Raw genomic sequence first — 17,739 nt, 5'->3', positions numbered from 1 at the left:
CGCTTGTTTGCCACCGACGTAGTAAAAAAAAAAAATACAGATTTTAGTAATTAACAGTTTGGTCTAATTGGAGTGTGATGATTTTATATTTACCTAGATCTATTCAAACCGTAGTTAAAAATCCTTCTTATTTACAGGTTACTGCCCACAAAATGATGCCCTAGATCCGCTCTTGACAGTGCGAGAAACGCTTAGCTTCTACTGCCAGTTGAGAAGCATAGATCAAGAAGATGAGGTAATTCTTAATTTTTTTTCTAAATACCTGTTACGTCGAAACATGGAAATAAAACAGGGTCACACCATAAGCATTTTGTACCAAAAAGGTACAAAAGGGAACGCTAAAAAAAATCGTAGCTTTTAAAACCGATCGACCTCTTGGTAATAGACTCCGAGCCACGAACAGGTTTCCCGCGCAATATTTTGTACCTTCCCGAATAAAGGTTGAAGCTAGGAGCATACTACGCGGACGTCCGTCGTAAATCGACCGCGGACGGGAAACTGGACAATTAAACTACACATAACCGTGCAAACTATCGGTCGACGGACGTGGACGTGGCCTTGAGCGTATGGACGTCCGATCGAAATCTGGCTCGCTGGATGTTTTGTTCCGTGCACACTGATCGGTCGCGGTCGCAGTCGATTTACGACGGACGTCCGCGTAGTATGTTTCTAGCTTGAGGGAGGCGATGGCTGAGATACGCGTCATACTCGTGAACGGGGGCCGTCTGTGAAGACCGGTCTTAGTAACTTAGTAACTTTAATTCTATTTTTTATTAAATTAGGACACTTTGTTCGGTTGTCGTTTGTTTCCTTTCTTTTAGTGAATATTTCAAATATATGATTTTGACTCATGGAGACCATATACATCTCTAAGGAGAATTAGATTAAGTAGATATACATTTTATCTTTAGTTGTGACATTTAGAGTCATTTGCACCTCTAAAGTAATTTTAGACTTTTTTTTTGTATTTGTACTTTTTATATTTAGTGTAGTTCTTGGTTGTAATTCGACATTTAGAGACCTTCTAAATCTCTAATTAATTGTATAGAGTTAACTTTAGTTAGAACTTAGAATTAGTATATAATAGTATCAATTGTAATTTCAACTCAATTTTCAATATTTTCTAAATATGTACATGTGACGTGTAAAAGTGCCCCTGTGGCCTATTTGCTGAATAAATTATTTTGATTTTGATTTGATTTGTATAGTGGGTAAAATCAATAATGAGCAGCAATAGTCAGCTGGCACTTTGTTGGTGGGTTGAGGAATGCCAACCACCGAAACACGTAAAAAATTTTTTTGATTTCAGTCATCGCCTCCCGTTTCATACTTTATTAGATGATGATGCAGTTACGTTACCATTGTACCTTGTAAAACTCTCTAAAATCAAAAGACATCTTTTTGAGGATGGTAGGAAAGTACAGCGGTCTCGGAGCCGAATATATTTTTATTCCATTCGGCGTCTAGACGCTTGGTCCGTGGGGTACTTGGCGGTCAGAGTCTCTTCAAATACTTACTTATCAAAGAGATTAAGATACACCACCGGAGACCGTAGAGCGTGCAGCTTCCTCACTCAGCGAATCAGCTTGACAATCAACAATCAAGCTTGATAAAAATAAAATCATTTTAGTTTCGATCCGTCCATATTTTTTTCACCACACCAACTGATAAAGGCTTACTTTGCTATTCGAAAACAGATACCAAAATTGCATTTTATCCACAAGAGTGCAAAGTAATTTCATACAAATTTTAACTTGATAACTTGAGCTGGCTGGTAGAAATTACCTATAAATGATGATTTTGAATTATAAATATTGAACAAATTGATAGATTTGATTTAGTTTGATGGTTTATAGTCAGTATTTTGTTCGTGTTGGTGTGGTGAAAAATTTTGTGTTTCACTCGGCGGCAAAAGTTTGTTTAACCTACGTGCTTTGAAACCCTCGCTACGCTCAAGATTCCACTTATTGAACCAATATTGGTTCAATATTGGAATCTTTCGCTTGCTCGGGCTTCAATATTGGCACGTGCGGTTAAACAACAACTTTGCCCCCTTATAAAAAAAAAACTATTTCATCACACTTTAAATGTGCTATTGCACGCAGGCGGAGCGAGAGTTGTAGAAAAATCGTTCTCCCAAGGGAATAATGAAATTTCTTGTACCGTACTTAACTTTTCATCACACCCGCACTTTAAATGTGTTATTGCAATCAGGCGGAGCGTGAGTTATAGAAAAATCGTTCTCCCAAGGGAATAATGAAATTTCTTGTAATGTACTTAACTTTTTTACATCTATTTACATATTTTTTACATTGCGAGTGTGATGAAAAACATTGTGTGTAACTCGGGGAGTATGAATATTACTAACTCGAGTCTTTAAATCGCTCCGGCAAGCCGTCGCGATTTAACTTACTCTCGTTAGTAATATTCAACTTCCTCCCCTTGTTGCACAATGTACTATTTTTACATCTATTTACATATTTTTTACATTGCGAGTGTACTGAAAAACATTGTGTGTAACTCGAGTCTTTAAATCCGGCAAGCCGTTGCGATTTAACTTACTCTCGTTAGTAATATTCAACTTCCTCCCCTTGTTGCACAATGTACTTTTAATGTAATGTTTGTTGTAATGTAATTTTGATGATATTATTGTCCAGGTAATAAAGCGAACAGTGGACATGTTCGACCTGTCGAAGTACGTGGAGGTGCGAACGGGCGCGCTCAGCGGCGGGAATAAGAGAAAGCTGTGCGCCGCCGTCGCTTTCATGGGAAGGACGCCGTTGGTGTTGCTGGACGAACCTACCAGGTCAGTTGTAGCACATGATACATAATAGAATAGAATAGAATACATTTTATTCGTAAACACACAAAAGAGAAAAATATTACAAATAGGAACACAAAAAACGAGAAGGTGCCACGAAATGGTTTAACCTCAGCATATTGCTGGCGACTTCCAGCGCTGATCTTCCGGTTAAACCATTCGGTGAAAAACAATAACGACAGGTAACATGAACAAAATTGTAGAAACAACATATTACACACAAAAAAGACAAAGATATTACATGCTTTTTAAAAACTATAACTACATGCCCTATCGCACTATTTGTAAGTGCGGTAGGGACGGCCTGATATTTTATCGTCTATCGCGCGACCATACTTCCCGTGCTGAATGAATTATTTACAATGTTTGGTTGTCTGGGTAAGTCAACAGTATCGTACCGTTTTAAAGGGTCGGACACCGCTTGGCCGTGCATTAAGCTTGCCGGTAATAGTACACGTACAGAAGACCCACTGCTTTGATGTTCCCGAAATGCCGTCTCTCAAATGCCTACAAAATGATTAGTTAATAAGTAAGATCTTTATTGCAAACCATGGTATTTACATAGATGTTACAAATTGTGGATAGTTACACATGGACCCCGGTGGGGTGTAGCAATTTTTCTTATAACTAGTTTCTATAATAAGATTACAAAGAAACAAGCCGCACATGCGCAGCGTCGGACGATAGGGTTGCCTATGGATTAAAAAAATTATACTCAGATAAAATGTTATGCTATTATGTTCAAGTCTTGGGTATACAGTATTTATATTATTTTTGTTTAAGTCCCAACGTCACAAGCTTTATTGAACGTTTCCGTGGGACATAAATGACATAATCAATAGTAGATCTGTGTATGATTATCCTATTTTATTCATGATGTTTATTTTACTAAGCATTATTAGCCATTCCATCCGCGGATATCGCATATGAACCTTTCAAAAAACTCGCGACGTATAGTGATAATAGAAAGTGCGAACGTGCGTTCCGTGGGATTGCGAGCCACCCGTGATTAGGCCGCGAACTCGCGGCCGGTACTTGTAACGCGGCGATGGAATCGCGGAGTGAAGCCGCCCCTGGTTGTAGCTCAATGACTTCACAAGCGTTAGCACATGATTACATACGATTCATATAAATTTTAAGAATTAAGAAAATGCATGGATAATCCCGACCCGGACGTGAACAAGCTTCGGTAATCGGTGTATAAGGTGCTGCGATTTAAGTACTTGATGGGGCAAATGTGAATAAAATGATTCCTCAAGGTAAAATGATCTCCTGTCGTAACTACAGGGGCCCATTTATCAAAACTGAAGGTTACAAAAAAACCCCTTAGGCGGTTGATAATTGAGGGAAGGCGCAGTTGGAAGCGAATGGCCCCGGCAAGGCCAGAGGTCGCAGGTTCGAGTGTGTGAATTTTTCCATTTTTCCTTTAATTTAAAAATATGAAAGTTACAAGCGGAAGTCTCTTTCCAACTTGTCATATTAGACATTGACAACCGATTGTAAATTGTAACTTGTAGCTTCGAAAAATGGGCCCCTGGTGCCATCTACATATGCTTTACTTTTTCCATTTGCATTTCATTTTGGAATCTTTATAATGTTGAGCTTGCATTTCAGCGATATTTGTACTGACGCAAGTAAAATATTGAATATATATTTTATAGACGTTTTCAAATTTAATGTTTGCGGTAAAGTGATTCATTTTCCTAAATTTAAAATGATCCTAACATAGTTCTTGAAAAATGGCCTCAGGAAGGACTACTAAGGATTTATAGGCTGTCTAGATATTTAAGAAAAATTTCACGTTCTATGTTTCTATTTTCTAACATGTATGCCATACGAATAAATAAATAAATAAATAGGCTGTTAAATTGTGGATTGCTTTTTAAAACGTTTCTCACTGGCAATATTCCCCGTAGCGGCATGGACCCCGGCTCTCGCGGCTGCGTGGCGCGCGGCATACGCGCGGCACGCGCGGCGCGACGCGGCGTGCTGCTGTCCACGCACGCGCTGCGCGACGCGCGACGCCTCTGCGCGAGAGTGGCTTTAATGCGGCGGGGAAGACTGTGCGCGCTGGGCAGCGTCGATGATTGTCTAAGAAGGTTAGTTTAGAATAAGCTAAGCTCGGCCACACCTGCGCGTTTTGAGTGCTTAGGCGGAGCGTTAGCGGAGCGTCAGCGGAGCGCAATGATAGCGGTGCGCCGGACGAACGCTGGCGTTGCGCCCAGCGAACGCCGGCGGGAATTAACGAGCGCGGATTGCGAGCGGAACGCCAGCGTTCGTCCAGCGCACCGCTATCATTGCGCCCCGTAACGCTACGCTATCAAAACGCTTTATGTGTGGCGGAGGCTTCATAGTATTTTGGCGGAAATTCCCGTGGTGATTGGTTTAAGATGTCTTCCAACCCTATCGGACTTTAAAGGTAGCAAGAAGTAAGATGAAGGTAGGTTGCTAAAAGTAAAAATGTGTGTTCTTTGTGTTTGGCGCAGTCGGTAGGACTAATACTAATCCTTTGTCACACTTTGTTTTATGATTGATTGTCATTCATTTTCTTACAATTTCTTAAAGTTTACATAAGTATATGTGTGTAAATTTTTACTTTAGGATATAACTACAAAACTGCTCCTTTCGGGTATTCTCTACCACAGAACTTAATTTAGATAGAAGAAACAAATTCATATATTTGTATAGGGGCCGAGCGTGTCAAATTTTGTACTGAAGTTGATTCTTGCCTGTAATTTTAAATATGTCTCAGGCTCTTGATTGTTCATAATTTTTGTGTTGTTGCTATTGAATATCACGTAACGAGGCATTTTTTATGTTTTGGTTGACTTCAACTTACAAAAATTGACGCCCGAAAGCTGCAAGCTGCGAGTAAAGACGGACAACTCAGTGGATTTCACTGAGTTCATTTGACACGCTAAGTAGATACGTTTGCTTGATCTATGGTATATATGACATCTGTGTTCTCTACATAACTACAACTTGATCAAAATACATTTTGTAACAGGTTCGGCGGCGGCTATGCGATATCGTGCCGCGTGGGGCGGCGCGAGGATGCGACGCTGCAGAGCCCGCGCGCCGCGTGGCGTCGCGTGGTCGCGCGGCTGCCGCACGCCGTGCCGCGCGACCTCAGCCGGGGGCGCATGCAGTTTGTGGTCCCTGCTGTACTAGGTAAGGCTCTAGAGGTAGATACAACACGTTGTAACAGGTCAGTGTGTTCGCGATATCGCGTCGCGTGGTCGCGCGGCTGCCGCACGCCGTGCCGCGCGACCTCAACCGGGGGTCGGTAGGGCAGTTAGATACAACACTATAACAGGTGGGTACGCGATATAGCGAATCCGTGAGTGAAAATGGTCTTAGAAAACATTCCATCGATTTCAAATTAATGAAGATAGGCGTTCACCCGATTTGAAAAAAAAAGGACAAGAGCGTGTCGGGCCACGCTCAGTGTAGGGTTCCGTAGTTTTCCGTATTTTGATAAATCTCAAAAAAAAACTACTGAACCTATCAAGTTCAAAACAATTTTCCTAGAAAGTCTTTATAAAGTTCTACTTTTGTGATTTTTTTCATATTTTTTAAACATATGGTTCAAAAGTTAGAGGGAGGGGGGACGCACTTTTTTTTCCTTTAGGAGCGATTATTTCCGAAAATATGAATATTATCAAACAACAATATTAGTAAACCCTTATTCATTTTTAAATACCTATCTAACAATATATCACACGTTGGGGTTGGAATGAAAAAAAATATCAGCCCCCACTTTACATGTAGGGGGGGTACCCTAATAAAACATTTTTTTCCATTTTTTATTTTTGCACTTTGTCGGCGTGATTGATGTACATATTGGTACCAAATTTGAGCTTTCTAGTGCTTACGGTTACTGAGATTATCCGCGGACGGACGGACGGACGGACGGACGGACGGACGGACGGACGGACGGACGGACGAACGGACGGACGGACGGACAGACAGACATGGCGAAACTATAAGGGTTCCTAGTTGACTACGGAACCCTAAAAACATACATATAAGACATACCTTTGTGTCGATAGATATTTTTCAGTACAGATGGTGTTTTTTTTACGCACTAGTGCGAGAAGTGGTTCATTATATGCCAGGTCGAAACTTCGGAGGCTCATCTGTACTGAAAAACGTCGTACGATACACGTGCGAAAAGGAAATTCGTAACTCGTGTCGATTTAAAACACTCCCTTCGGTCGTGTTTTAATTTATCGCCACTCGTTTCGAACTTCCTTTTTTACGTACTTGTATCGTAATGTACTATTATTTTAAAGCACATAAAATTCGAATAAAATACACTGCTGACACGGGCCCGCTCACTGCTCAGTTCAGTCTGCGCCCAGCGCTCATAGACAGTGGACCTACGTTCGATAGTCCGGCGCACCGTGCTCTCGTAAGCGTAAGCAGCAAGTAAGCAGCTAGATAGTTCTGAGAAGTGCTGTATAGGTACTGCGACTAAACAAATTTTGATCCTGTTGGTGGCAAACAGGCATACGGTCCGCCTGATTTTTACACATGCAATTTTATCCAAGAAATTTTACTTGAAATCTGATGAGAGTTTGAATTATTATTATATTTCGGGACCAGGGGAGGGGACCGATTTTTGAGTCTCACGCGTTCGAATTCAGAAAATTGTCACTGAAAATACTAAGCAATTCACTGTTTTCAACCGGTATTTTAGTGACAAATCCCATATGTGAGATTCAAAAACCGGCCCCCAGGATGAGGTTCTGGTTTTCATGGTGAAGTCAGGATATGGTCAACAAAACTGCTATTTTACTCATTATAACTCCACTATGTTTGGGCTTATTACATTTGGACTGATGAGCAGCGTCGATCTCGATGATGTCCAAGGTCACATGATCGAGTCAGGAAATGAATAACAGAACTGCTATTCTACTTATCGTAACTCGACCATGTTTGATCTCATTAGCCGGGCCAATGACACATGTAATTTTTTGCACACAGCTCAGCTCTTTGAAACTGTTTATTTTAAGTTACTTACAATTAGTAGGTACCATATAATAATAATATATTCTTATCTCTTGTAAACTTTACAAAAAAGTTAACACATGAAACCAAAAGAATTGTTACTAGCAATTAAATTCAAAACTATCAAGATCATTCTTGCCTGTGTGTTGCGTTACCGGTGGCTCGCGTACCGAGCGTCAACGCCATCTATCAATGGCTATTTCACGAAATTGATGAACGCTCTAAGGAATAAGGGCTCTTAGTGTAGTGGTTATGCCAGTCGACACTAGATGGCAGCATTAAAAAACACTGGGTTACACTGTATGACATTTTTTCATTTCATCATTAAGTAAATAAAAACAAAATGTAGTATTATTGTGTGCTACTTAAAACTTTCCTTGTTAGTATAAAACCCGGAGTTCTTAAAAAAAAAATAAGAAAGTAGAATCTTAGAGAAAGAAATAAGCAGGTAAATAAAATCAAATAATCCATACTGATTAAACTGGAAAGTGTGTGTGTGTCTGTTTGTTTGTCCGTCTTTCAAGAGAAGCCGCGGGCAAAAGCTAGTAGAACATAAAAGAAAAAAAGTAAATAAAAATGCAAAAAGATTGCGTGAGCCGAGATTCGAACTCACGACACTCATGGCGCAAACGGTTCCACCTAGAAGTCAAACCCGCTAGACCATTTGCACATTGTGAAAGACGGCGAATCTTCTAATTCTAATCACCAAATGCTAGTGCTGAAGTTTCGCGCGATGGATACGCGATGACCTTGAGCCATCGCCGTCGCATCGCGTCGCGTCGCCCGTCGCTCACGCAAGACAGAGCGTAAACTCATTGTTCCTGCCGGTGAGTAAGGCAGCCAGAGCTCAACGAGGGAGGACCTACGGAACTAATTAGGAGAATAGATTGTCCTTTGAGTCGTCGGCACCCAGGCCCCTTCTAAGTACCTACAGGTTTGTACAAGTTTCTAATGAGTCGGCAACGCACATGTGCCACTCCTTGAGTGGCAGGCGTCCATAGGTTACAGTGACCGCTTTCCATCAGGCAGACCGTATGCCTGTTTCCCACCTACGTGGTACAAAAAAAACTGTCGTCGAATTCACCTTAAACATTAAAAACTAAGTCAAAATCGATTGATTCGTTCGGGAGCTATGATGCCACAGACAGACATGTCAAGCGTCAAACCTTAAATTATTATAAAACACTCCGTCGTTTTTGCGTTGGTGGTTAAAAACAAGAAACTTCCTTCAAAACTATAATAAAACACAACTTTCTATGAAAATTGGTCAAGTGCGAGTCGGATTTCGACATTTCCATACAAACCGGTCATGAGCGCCTGACGAAATGTAATGGCAACGTACATTAAATTTCGTACTTAGATTTCGCGTATATTTCGGAAACAATAAGAGATAGAGCAAAATGGACTTCTGATTTTGGTTGTCGGTGGCACAATTTTTTTGTTTTCGTATATATACACCTTTTTTTGGACCTATGTGGGCAATATTATGGTCAGTGAAGTTCTAAACGGTCTTAAGCGCCTCTTTTTTAGTAGGAACTTAAGTCATTTTGGAAAATGATTTTTTCTTTTTAACAATTTCTATAACAAACGAAACCGAAATTAATTTCTTTATACCTGTCCAACGCGATTACAACATTTTAAGATGTTTAGTAACTACTTGCAGCGGCAGTGAGTGAAATTCGTAATCTGAGTTTTTTCTCTTAAGTCCGACTTACGCTTGACTGTAGATTTCTAATAGGTTTTCCTGTAATCTACAGGTAGAGGGCTATCCTGTGTATTTTTTTGAAAATTTTACGCTAAGTAATTTCGGAGATAAGGGGGGGAATGGTCATTTTTTGCGTATTTTCTTAAATTACTTCTAAATTACCAAAATAAAAAAAATAAAAAAAATATACTTCAAACGCTTATAAAATGCTCTTTCATTTGATATGTAACACAATATAGTTTTAATAACTTTGATTTTTAATTTTCAATGTTACCCCCCAAAAGTGGCCCCTGTGATTAAATTTCATTTAATTAAATTACATGTCCGTCTTTGGGCCACAGGTTTACATATGTGTGCCAAATTTCAAGTAAATCGGTCCAGTACTTTCGGAGAAATCGGCTGTGACAGAGGGACAGACAGACACGCGAGTGATCCTATAAGGGTTCCGTTTTTCCTCTTTGAGGTACGGAACCCTAAAAAAAGGATGCAGACAAAAGCTCGTCACTGACATTTTTTGCCAAGCGATCTTAAAGATAAAAACCATCTAGGAGAATTAGTCATATGTTATAATTTGATCACCTCGTGAGCAGCATATTCAGGCTGATCTGTCTGTACCGTCACAGCCAAGGTCAGTCCAACTTTTTAGAGGAAAAAACAGAACGTAAGATCATGGACTATGATGGAGCGAGCGCACCCAAAATATGCCTGTTCACACTATAATTCCAAATCAAAAAAAAAGTGGGGTAGACATAGGGTTGCAAATAGAAAAAAAAACAAATGTTATTTTTTTAGAATTATAAAAAAAACATGAAAAAAACCAAGCACCATGGTTCTTTTTTCTAAATATGTTTTTTTTTTTCAGATCAACAAATAATACGACTATAACGGTTTTTCGTGATTTATAACGTTTCAATAACAATAACGTACATTTTAATTCGATAAACATTCAGTAAACAAACATTTATTGGGGAATCCCCGATGCGGCGTGGAGCGTGGAGAGGCGGTGGTGTTGCCAACAATAAATAGCGATAACCACTAACTACAGATTGTGTAAATGTTAGTTTTATAAAACCAGAAATTAAAGTTATTAAATTAAATTTGTTTAATAGTTGACATAAAGTCTAAAAAACCGCATAAAAGTATTAACTGTTCTGCAAATTTGGAGATTTCAACCTTTAGAAAAAAAACAGACTCCAGAAAAAAACTGTTTTTTTTTTCAGGGTTTTCTTTCATGTTTTTTTTTTTCAAGCCAGAAAAAAACCGTTTTTTGCAACCCTAGGTAGACAACATTGAAAAAAAAGCCCTTTTATACCATTTTTTTTCGTTTCAGATGTTCCTAAGCTTCACAGACAAGCCGGAGGAGATATTCTGGGACCCCCTCCCCTCCCCGCAACCGCGGCGGGACAGCGGACAACTCGACAGTATTACGTCACTATAAATATAACTAAGGCAAAGAAAAACGTACAAATTGGCCCATTTAGTGTAAGGCCTGAGGGCACGCTCATATTGGACGTGAAACGGTGAGGGGCAAGCGGCGTGTAACATAGCAAGCAATTGGCTAGTTTCCTACTAGTCAAATCAGCTTTTTTTAAGAACTGTCAAAACGATTTGCTAATATGGAATTACTATGAACTACTGAGGAGTGACGTCACGGTCAATTCATTTACTTTATATATTTCTCTTTGACTTATTAAATACAAATTATGTTTTAACATAAATACTGTGCATATTTTTCTTCTAATTATGTGCTGCTTTATTTCGTGCACTGCATAAAATATTTTATTTTAAATATAGGAAACTAGTCTATTGAAGCTCAATACATGTGTCCTGAGTCGACGCTACATAAGCACTTACACGGTGCGAGAACTCGCATTCGAGTTTCATTGCATTGCGGTATTTGATTGGTGTGCTACTTGAATAGTGTTTATACCTCGATATTCCGCAATGTACCGCCTGGCAAAAAAAAGTAGACATTAAGGCCTGATTTAGACGGCGTGCGAACTCGCATGCGATTTTAGATACATTACGGGCTGTTGAGGGTATATATAATTTTGCACAGCCTTCAAATACCGCAATGTAATAATAGGGGCGCCACCTTCTATGTGAAATTGTAAATCGTTTTGTGTGCGGCAACTATTGAGTCACTTTTGTATGAGATCTGTTAATGGTAATTTAAAAAAAGAAATACTACCATTTCTTCTCACTTTTGCCAGGATACTATTCTGTTCGGCGTAGCAGATGTAAGCGACGACTTAGTTTAGTCACAGTATAATAAAGAGTACTATCGTACAGTAGGGCCACTCCCCGCTGAAAGTGCCGCCCACCCGCTTTCAGTTACCTCACAGTAACCGCCTGTCTAAAACGCGAACAGTCGACCTGTTATATCTCATTCATTCAAGCATAGTACGCGTTCACCTACACGAGCTTAGAATGTGTGCTAGGAACGCGCCTCTTTCATAATTATATTTGATCGCCAGTGTCCGAGGTCTGGTTTAGTGCAGCGGCCTGAAAATTGACGCTTTCGGGTCGCAGGACAGAAAAAACATTTTAAATGACTTATGATTACAATTAAAATTGCTGGACAATAATTAAAACCTATGCAAAGAGATTATTTGTTATCTTGCCTATTTGTCTGTGTTAATCTTACCAGTTTTTTGACACATATTTTTAATCAAACTAGATTTTATAGGTTACCTTTTCTAAATGATTACCATGATAAAAAAAAATAGGTATAAGAATAGACACAGGTTCGGGACATAGTTCAAAATGCAATAGACAAATAATTAGATATAAATATAGATTAAGATTATATGTTTTTGTGATATTTTTACTAAAGTTGCTCATGAAATGACATTACCAAGTAATACGTAAATTATATGAATTATTTGAAGCGCGGAGTATAAACAGGGGGCCGATTTTTGAAGCTCGGCCATTCGATTTCGTGAAATTCGTTCAATAATATCTCCACTACTAGCGACTTAAATTCTACTAACAGAATCGAAAACGAGTGGTCATTACCACTAGTTTTAAAATTACTAGCAGTCATTTTTCAAAACTAGCATTACGTCGTTTCCACAGCCTCTCGAACGGCGAATTCGTGCGTTAGAAATTCAAAAATCGATCCCCAGACTATGTTGATACGTAATAGCCTGACCAGGAATATATTATGACTATTATCACAGTATAATAGAGTACTATCGTACAGTATGGCCACTTCCGCTCCCCGCTGAAAGCACCGCCCACCCCCTCTCGGTTACCTCACAGTTACCGCCTGTCAAAAACGCGAACAGTCAACCTGTCATATGTCACTCATACAAGCATGGTACGCGTTCACATACACGTGCTTAGACTGTGTGCTAGGAACGCGCCTCTTTCATATATTTGATCGCCAGTGTCCGAGATGTGCTATTATCAAGAGGGCGCTGTTATTCTGATGTAAAGTATTAGGAATAGTACATTACATCAGAGGCCGGGAAAATGAGGATTTCCGGCCAAGTGGGTATATACCCGGATAGGGATACGAGGCCGGGAATCCGTTTTCACGCCGAGGCATGTATAGTGTTTTTCTCAAACATACAATGAAATAAATAAAAAACGCTCTAAAGGACAATATTTTATAAAAAAAAGTTACTTTGCAGGCCTAGGCCTAAAAATAATATGAAATCCCTTTACAGTCCTCTCGAGTTGTTGCGCCCAAAAAGCGATACTTCCCAGCCCATTTTAAGGAACGTAAAGACAATATTTCATTGCATGTTTGAGAAAAATAGTTCTAATGAATTTCCGCAACATGGCGCGTAGTCATAATTTATTTCTAGTCAGGCTTTAATAGACATTTCCTCCAAATTATGTTTTATGATAAGGTTTTTTATTAGAAGTGTTTTTTACAGAAAACGTACAGTAGGTAATCATTAATAACATGGGACAACATACAAAAATATGTATGAAATTAAACATGTTTGTGATATTTTAATTTTGTCAACCAAATATCGAACTTAATGTTACAATTACAAATTATTTTGCACTCATGGGAAACGAAGATTTTTGTATACAAGACTAAAACCTGACTGTTTGAAGCCTGTTTGTTTGAAGGTTTGGATACAAGATATTCATAGTTTATTGTAAAAAGTACTTCTTGCAAATGAAGTGCGAGTGTACTTAAGGTTTTTAACTGTACATAAGATACGCGACTTAATTTTAAGAATAGTGTCTATTTCATTATTTCCTACTATTTCATGCTCTTTTCTGTTTGAGCTGTGATATTTTAATATAAAATAAATATTTTATTCTAATGGTGTACGGAAACACGTATTTTCATTTGCGTCCATTTATTCAATAATATAAGTATATTAATTATATTTATACAATAACATCAATATAAATCACATGAAATTATTATATATTCGAAGTAGTTCATAAAAATATCAGATCTAAATTAAAATACATTGTATAGATTTACGTACAAAAATTTTTGTAAACATTCTAATTATTTCACAAAAAAACATTAAATAAAAATAATAAGTAGCATATTTTTGTGCCAGATCTAAAAAAATACTTTTATGAAAATAATTTTCTTTTACTTTTAGTAAAACACTTTAACTTTTAGTAGTACAGCGTAAATAATAATAATAAGCAGATCATTTTCAGATCAATAGATAAATAATTTACACCTAACAACACTGTCTGCCAATGGGGTTACCAATCAACTTTGCATAGATGGCGCCATTGTCGCTTGCGCATATCTCAAGTTATATTTTATGTAAATTGGGTTAGAGAGCAAAAAATCCGGGACATAAAATTGTAATAAATCAGAATTTGCCAATTCTTGGAATTGACCTGGCTACCTATAATGGCACCATCTGAATAATATTTCAACCAGCCACCCCATTAAATCAAATTATAGGGTAAATTGCCAATAACTGGCCACCTAATAATCCTATTTATTAGCAGAGTTTATTATTACATACAATTTATATTTCACCACACCAACGGGTAAACATCAATTTTGCTATTCGAAAACGGATAGCAAAATTGCATTTTATCCACAAGAGTGCAAAGTAATTTTAACTTGATGCCTTGAACTGGCTGGTAGAATTTACCTACAAATAATTATTTTGAATCATAAATATTGAATAGATTGCTGGATCTAATTTAGTTTGATGTTTTATAGTCAGTATTTTGTTCGTGTTGGTGTGGTGAAAAATGTTGTGTTTCACTCGGTGGCGAAGTTTGTTTAACCTACGTGCCTTGAAACCCTCGCAACGCTCAAGATTCCACTTTTTGAACAACTCGCTACGCTCGCGGTTCAATATTGGAATCTTTCAAGTATCAATATTGGCACGGGCGGTTAAACAACAACTTTGCCCCCTTGTAAAACAATAGTTATTTTCCCCTCACTAGCTCGGAAACACGTGTTTTGTCGTTTAATACCAGCGGGTAAAAACGCATTTTATCCACTAGTGGGTAAAGTAATTTGACCTTGAATAAAGTCAAATTAACTGCTTTAAAATTGATAAAAGTAGGTGAATCTAGTAATAAAGATGATTTACCACCTGTAGAACTATTGGAAGCAGTGATAAACGCATTTTTTGCGCTGTAGTTTCCTCGCTACAGTGAGGGGAAAAGTTTTGTGTTACACTCGGATGCAAATGTATTTTACTTCTCGTGTGTTAAAAATCTCGCAAGTTCAGGACTTGCCCCCTTGTATAACAAATAACTATTGTTATACAAGGGGACAAAGTTGTATTTTAACGCCGAGTGTGGAATTGAAAAACGAGCAAGTGAAAGGATTCTACAGTTGAACCACGAGCGAAGCGAGTGGTTCGAGAATAGAATCCTGAACTTGCGAGTTTTTTAACACACGAGAAGTAAAATACATTTGCACCCGAGTGTAACACAAAACTTTTCCCCTCACTATAGCGAGGAAACTACAACGCAAAAATTGCGTTTATCACTGCTTCCAGTAGTTCCACAGGTGGTAAATCATCTTTATTACTAGATTCACCTACTTTTATCAATTTTGAAGCAGTTAATTTGACTTTATTCAAGGTCAAATTACTTTACCCACTAGTGGATAAAATGCGTTTTTACCCGCTGGTATTAAAGGACAAAACACGTGTTTCCGAGCTAGTGAGGGGAAAATAACTATTACTGGCCACCTCTCAAAAACTGGCCTCGGATAATGATTCCGATTCTTATTACAAGGTACAGCATTATACCCTATCAGGAGTCATATCATTCGCCATAATTACAGTCGTATGTTTTAAGTGTAAAACTTAAAATTTCCTTAATAAAGGAAACTTTTGAAGTGTAAAGCTTAAAATATCCTTCATAAAGGATAGTTTCAAAGTGTGCAGCTTACAAGTTCCTTTATAAAGGATTATCTCGGCTCCTACGCATGAAAACTGCATGAAATCAATTCTATTTTATCCAAATTTTCATTTGCATTCTCAAGTTCACGAGGGTGCGGTGTGCTGGTGACGGAAGGACCTACGGGACTAATTTGTTCCGTCTATTGTCCTTTGAGTCATCGGCAACGCGAACCCTTAAAACTTGTACACTCCTTTTTTCGGTGTACTTAACACAGCAAAAGGGAGTGTACAAGTTTCTAAGGGGTTGGCGACGCGCATGTAACACTCCTTGAGTTGCAGGGTGCGTAGCCTCATGGCACAAACGCTCACTCACGAAACGAAACGCTCGTAGATATCGATCTTTATCGCTCTTGCGTATTGGCGCGACAGAGCTAGACTACCTTTCGCGGCGTTTCGTTTTCGTTTCGCGTCGTAGAAATTCCATTCGGCTACGGGGCCTAGCTTCCATAGGTTACGGTGACCGTTTTCCATCAGGCGGACCGTATGCTTGTTTGTCACCGACGTAGTATAAAAAATGTGTAATGTTCAGTTGGCAGTCTATCAAATGTTCAGTTTGCATCAAAAGAAGGGTTCCTGAGTCCGGCAGACTTCTTGAAATGCACCGCAACGAGGTCCAAAACACGGAAAATAACATCTTTGTTTATCTCTTTGTGTCCAAAACTCGATATGGAGAGCTTCACGGAATCTGAGAGCGCTTCTTCACCAAATATTGTGCCGAGAACTGGAAAGATTAATAATAACATTTTTTAAATTAGCTAAAGTTACATATTTTTAAATTAAAGGAAAAATTGGAAAAATTCACACCTCCGGCAGGACTCGAACCTGCGACCTTTGGCCTTGCCGGCGCCATCGCGCTTCCAACTGCGCCACGGAGGCCTAACACGAGGCACGGAGGCACGGAGTTGGAAGCGCGATGGCGCCGGCAAGGCCAAAGGTCGCAGGTTCGAGTCCTGCCGGAGGTGTGAATTTTTCCATTTTTTCCTTTAATTTAAAAATATGTAATATCGCTCGCAGACGTTTCTGCATGATAAAAAACAAAATTTAGCTAAAGTTGTAACTAACCTAACCACAAAATTTGAATTATGAAAAAAATACCGACATTCCCCCCGCTTTCTTAAACATGGCTAAGAACACACCCGACTAATTCAGCTTTCAAACAAAAAAACTAAATCTAAATTGGTTCATCTGTTCGGGAGCTACGATGCCACAGACACGGTGTTTTTGCGTCATTTTAACAAATATTATATTTTGATTTGTGTTTTTTTATGTAGTCACGCTAATATATACTACTACTAGCCTTTGCCCGCGGCTTCACACGCGTTAGAAAGAGACAAAAAGTAGCCTATGTCACTCTCCATCTCTTCAACTATCTCGCTCCGTTTGGCCGTGGAAGACGGACAAACAAACAGACACACACACTTTCCCATTTATAATATTAGTATGTATATATAGTTTCTTTAATATATGACATCTTATTTCGATTTTTAAATAAAATCGTGTTTAAAATCGTCGTGCTAGTAGAAGGTAGCTACTTATATGTATTCCCACAGGCAGTTAATACAGGAAAGTTATTATTACCCGCCAGACATACAAAATAAAGTTACCTGGTATTTTCGACATGACGACCTGACACGTGTGATCCAAGTTGTAGGGCCTGAGGTGTGTCCGCGGCGGGTCATTGACCTCGTCCGCCATTTTGTCAAACACCACGAACACTTGTTTTCTCAGCCACGACGCCAGCTCCTCTAGCCACGCCTCGATAAGGGATTCTGCTACGTCTGTTGAAAAGTTTGTTAAAATGAGACATTATCTGGGTAATAGTACATTACATC

General features: G+C 38.9%; 2 protein-coding genes across 5 annotated transcripts in view; one reads left to right on the top strand and one right to left on the bottom strand.

Moving 5' to 3' along the window:
• The window catches only part of LOC125236150 (phospholipid-transporting ATPase ABCA1-like), a 58,693-nt gene extending 47,716 nt beyond the window's left edge, over positions 1-10,977 (top strand). The window contains 6 exon segments of the mRNA XM_048142849.1: positions 138-235; positions 2,658-2,806; positions 4,738-4,920; positions 5,829-5,992; positions 6,030-6,103; positions 10,870-10,977. Of these exon segments, the coding sequence (XP_047998806.1) occupies positions 138-235; positions 2,658-2,806; positions 4,738-4,920; positions 5,829-5,992; positions 6,030-6,103; positions 10,870-10,977 (776 nt within the window).
• A 5,334-nt stretch (positions 10,978-16,311) lies between these two features.
• Positions 16,312-17,739, bottom strand: part of LOC125235857 — a 32,486-nt gene continuing 31,058 nt past the window's right edge. For all 4 annotated transcript variants that reach the window (XM_048142471.1, XM_048142474.1, XM_048142473.1 and 1 more), the window contains 2 exons: positions 17,512-17,685; positions 16,312-16,628 (listed from right to left, as the gene is read on the bottom strand). In XM_048142471.1, coding sequence (XP_047998428.1) covers positions 16,456-16,628; positions 17,512-17,685 — 347 coding nt within the window. In that variant the 3' untranslated portion in view covers positions 16,312-16,455. The remainder of the gene's footprint in view (positions 16,629-17,511; positions 17,686-17,739) is intronic.

The sequence above is a fragment of the Leguminivora glycinivorella genome, chromosome 18, assembly GCF_023078275.1.
Source record: "Leguminivora glycinivorella isolate SPB_JAAS2020 chromosome 18, LegGlyc_1.1, whole genome shotgun sequence".
Lineage (NCBI taxonomy): Eukaryota > Metazoa > Arthropoda > Insecta > Lepidoptera > Tortricidae > Leguminivora > Leguminivora glycinivorella.
Note: the sequence above shows the minus strand (reverse complement) of the source record. Positions and strands in the feature narration are given on the sequence as shown.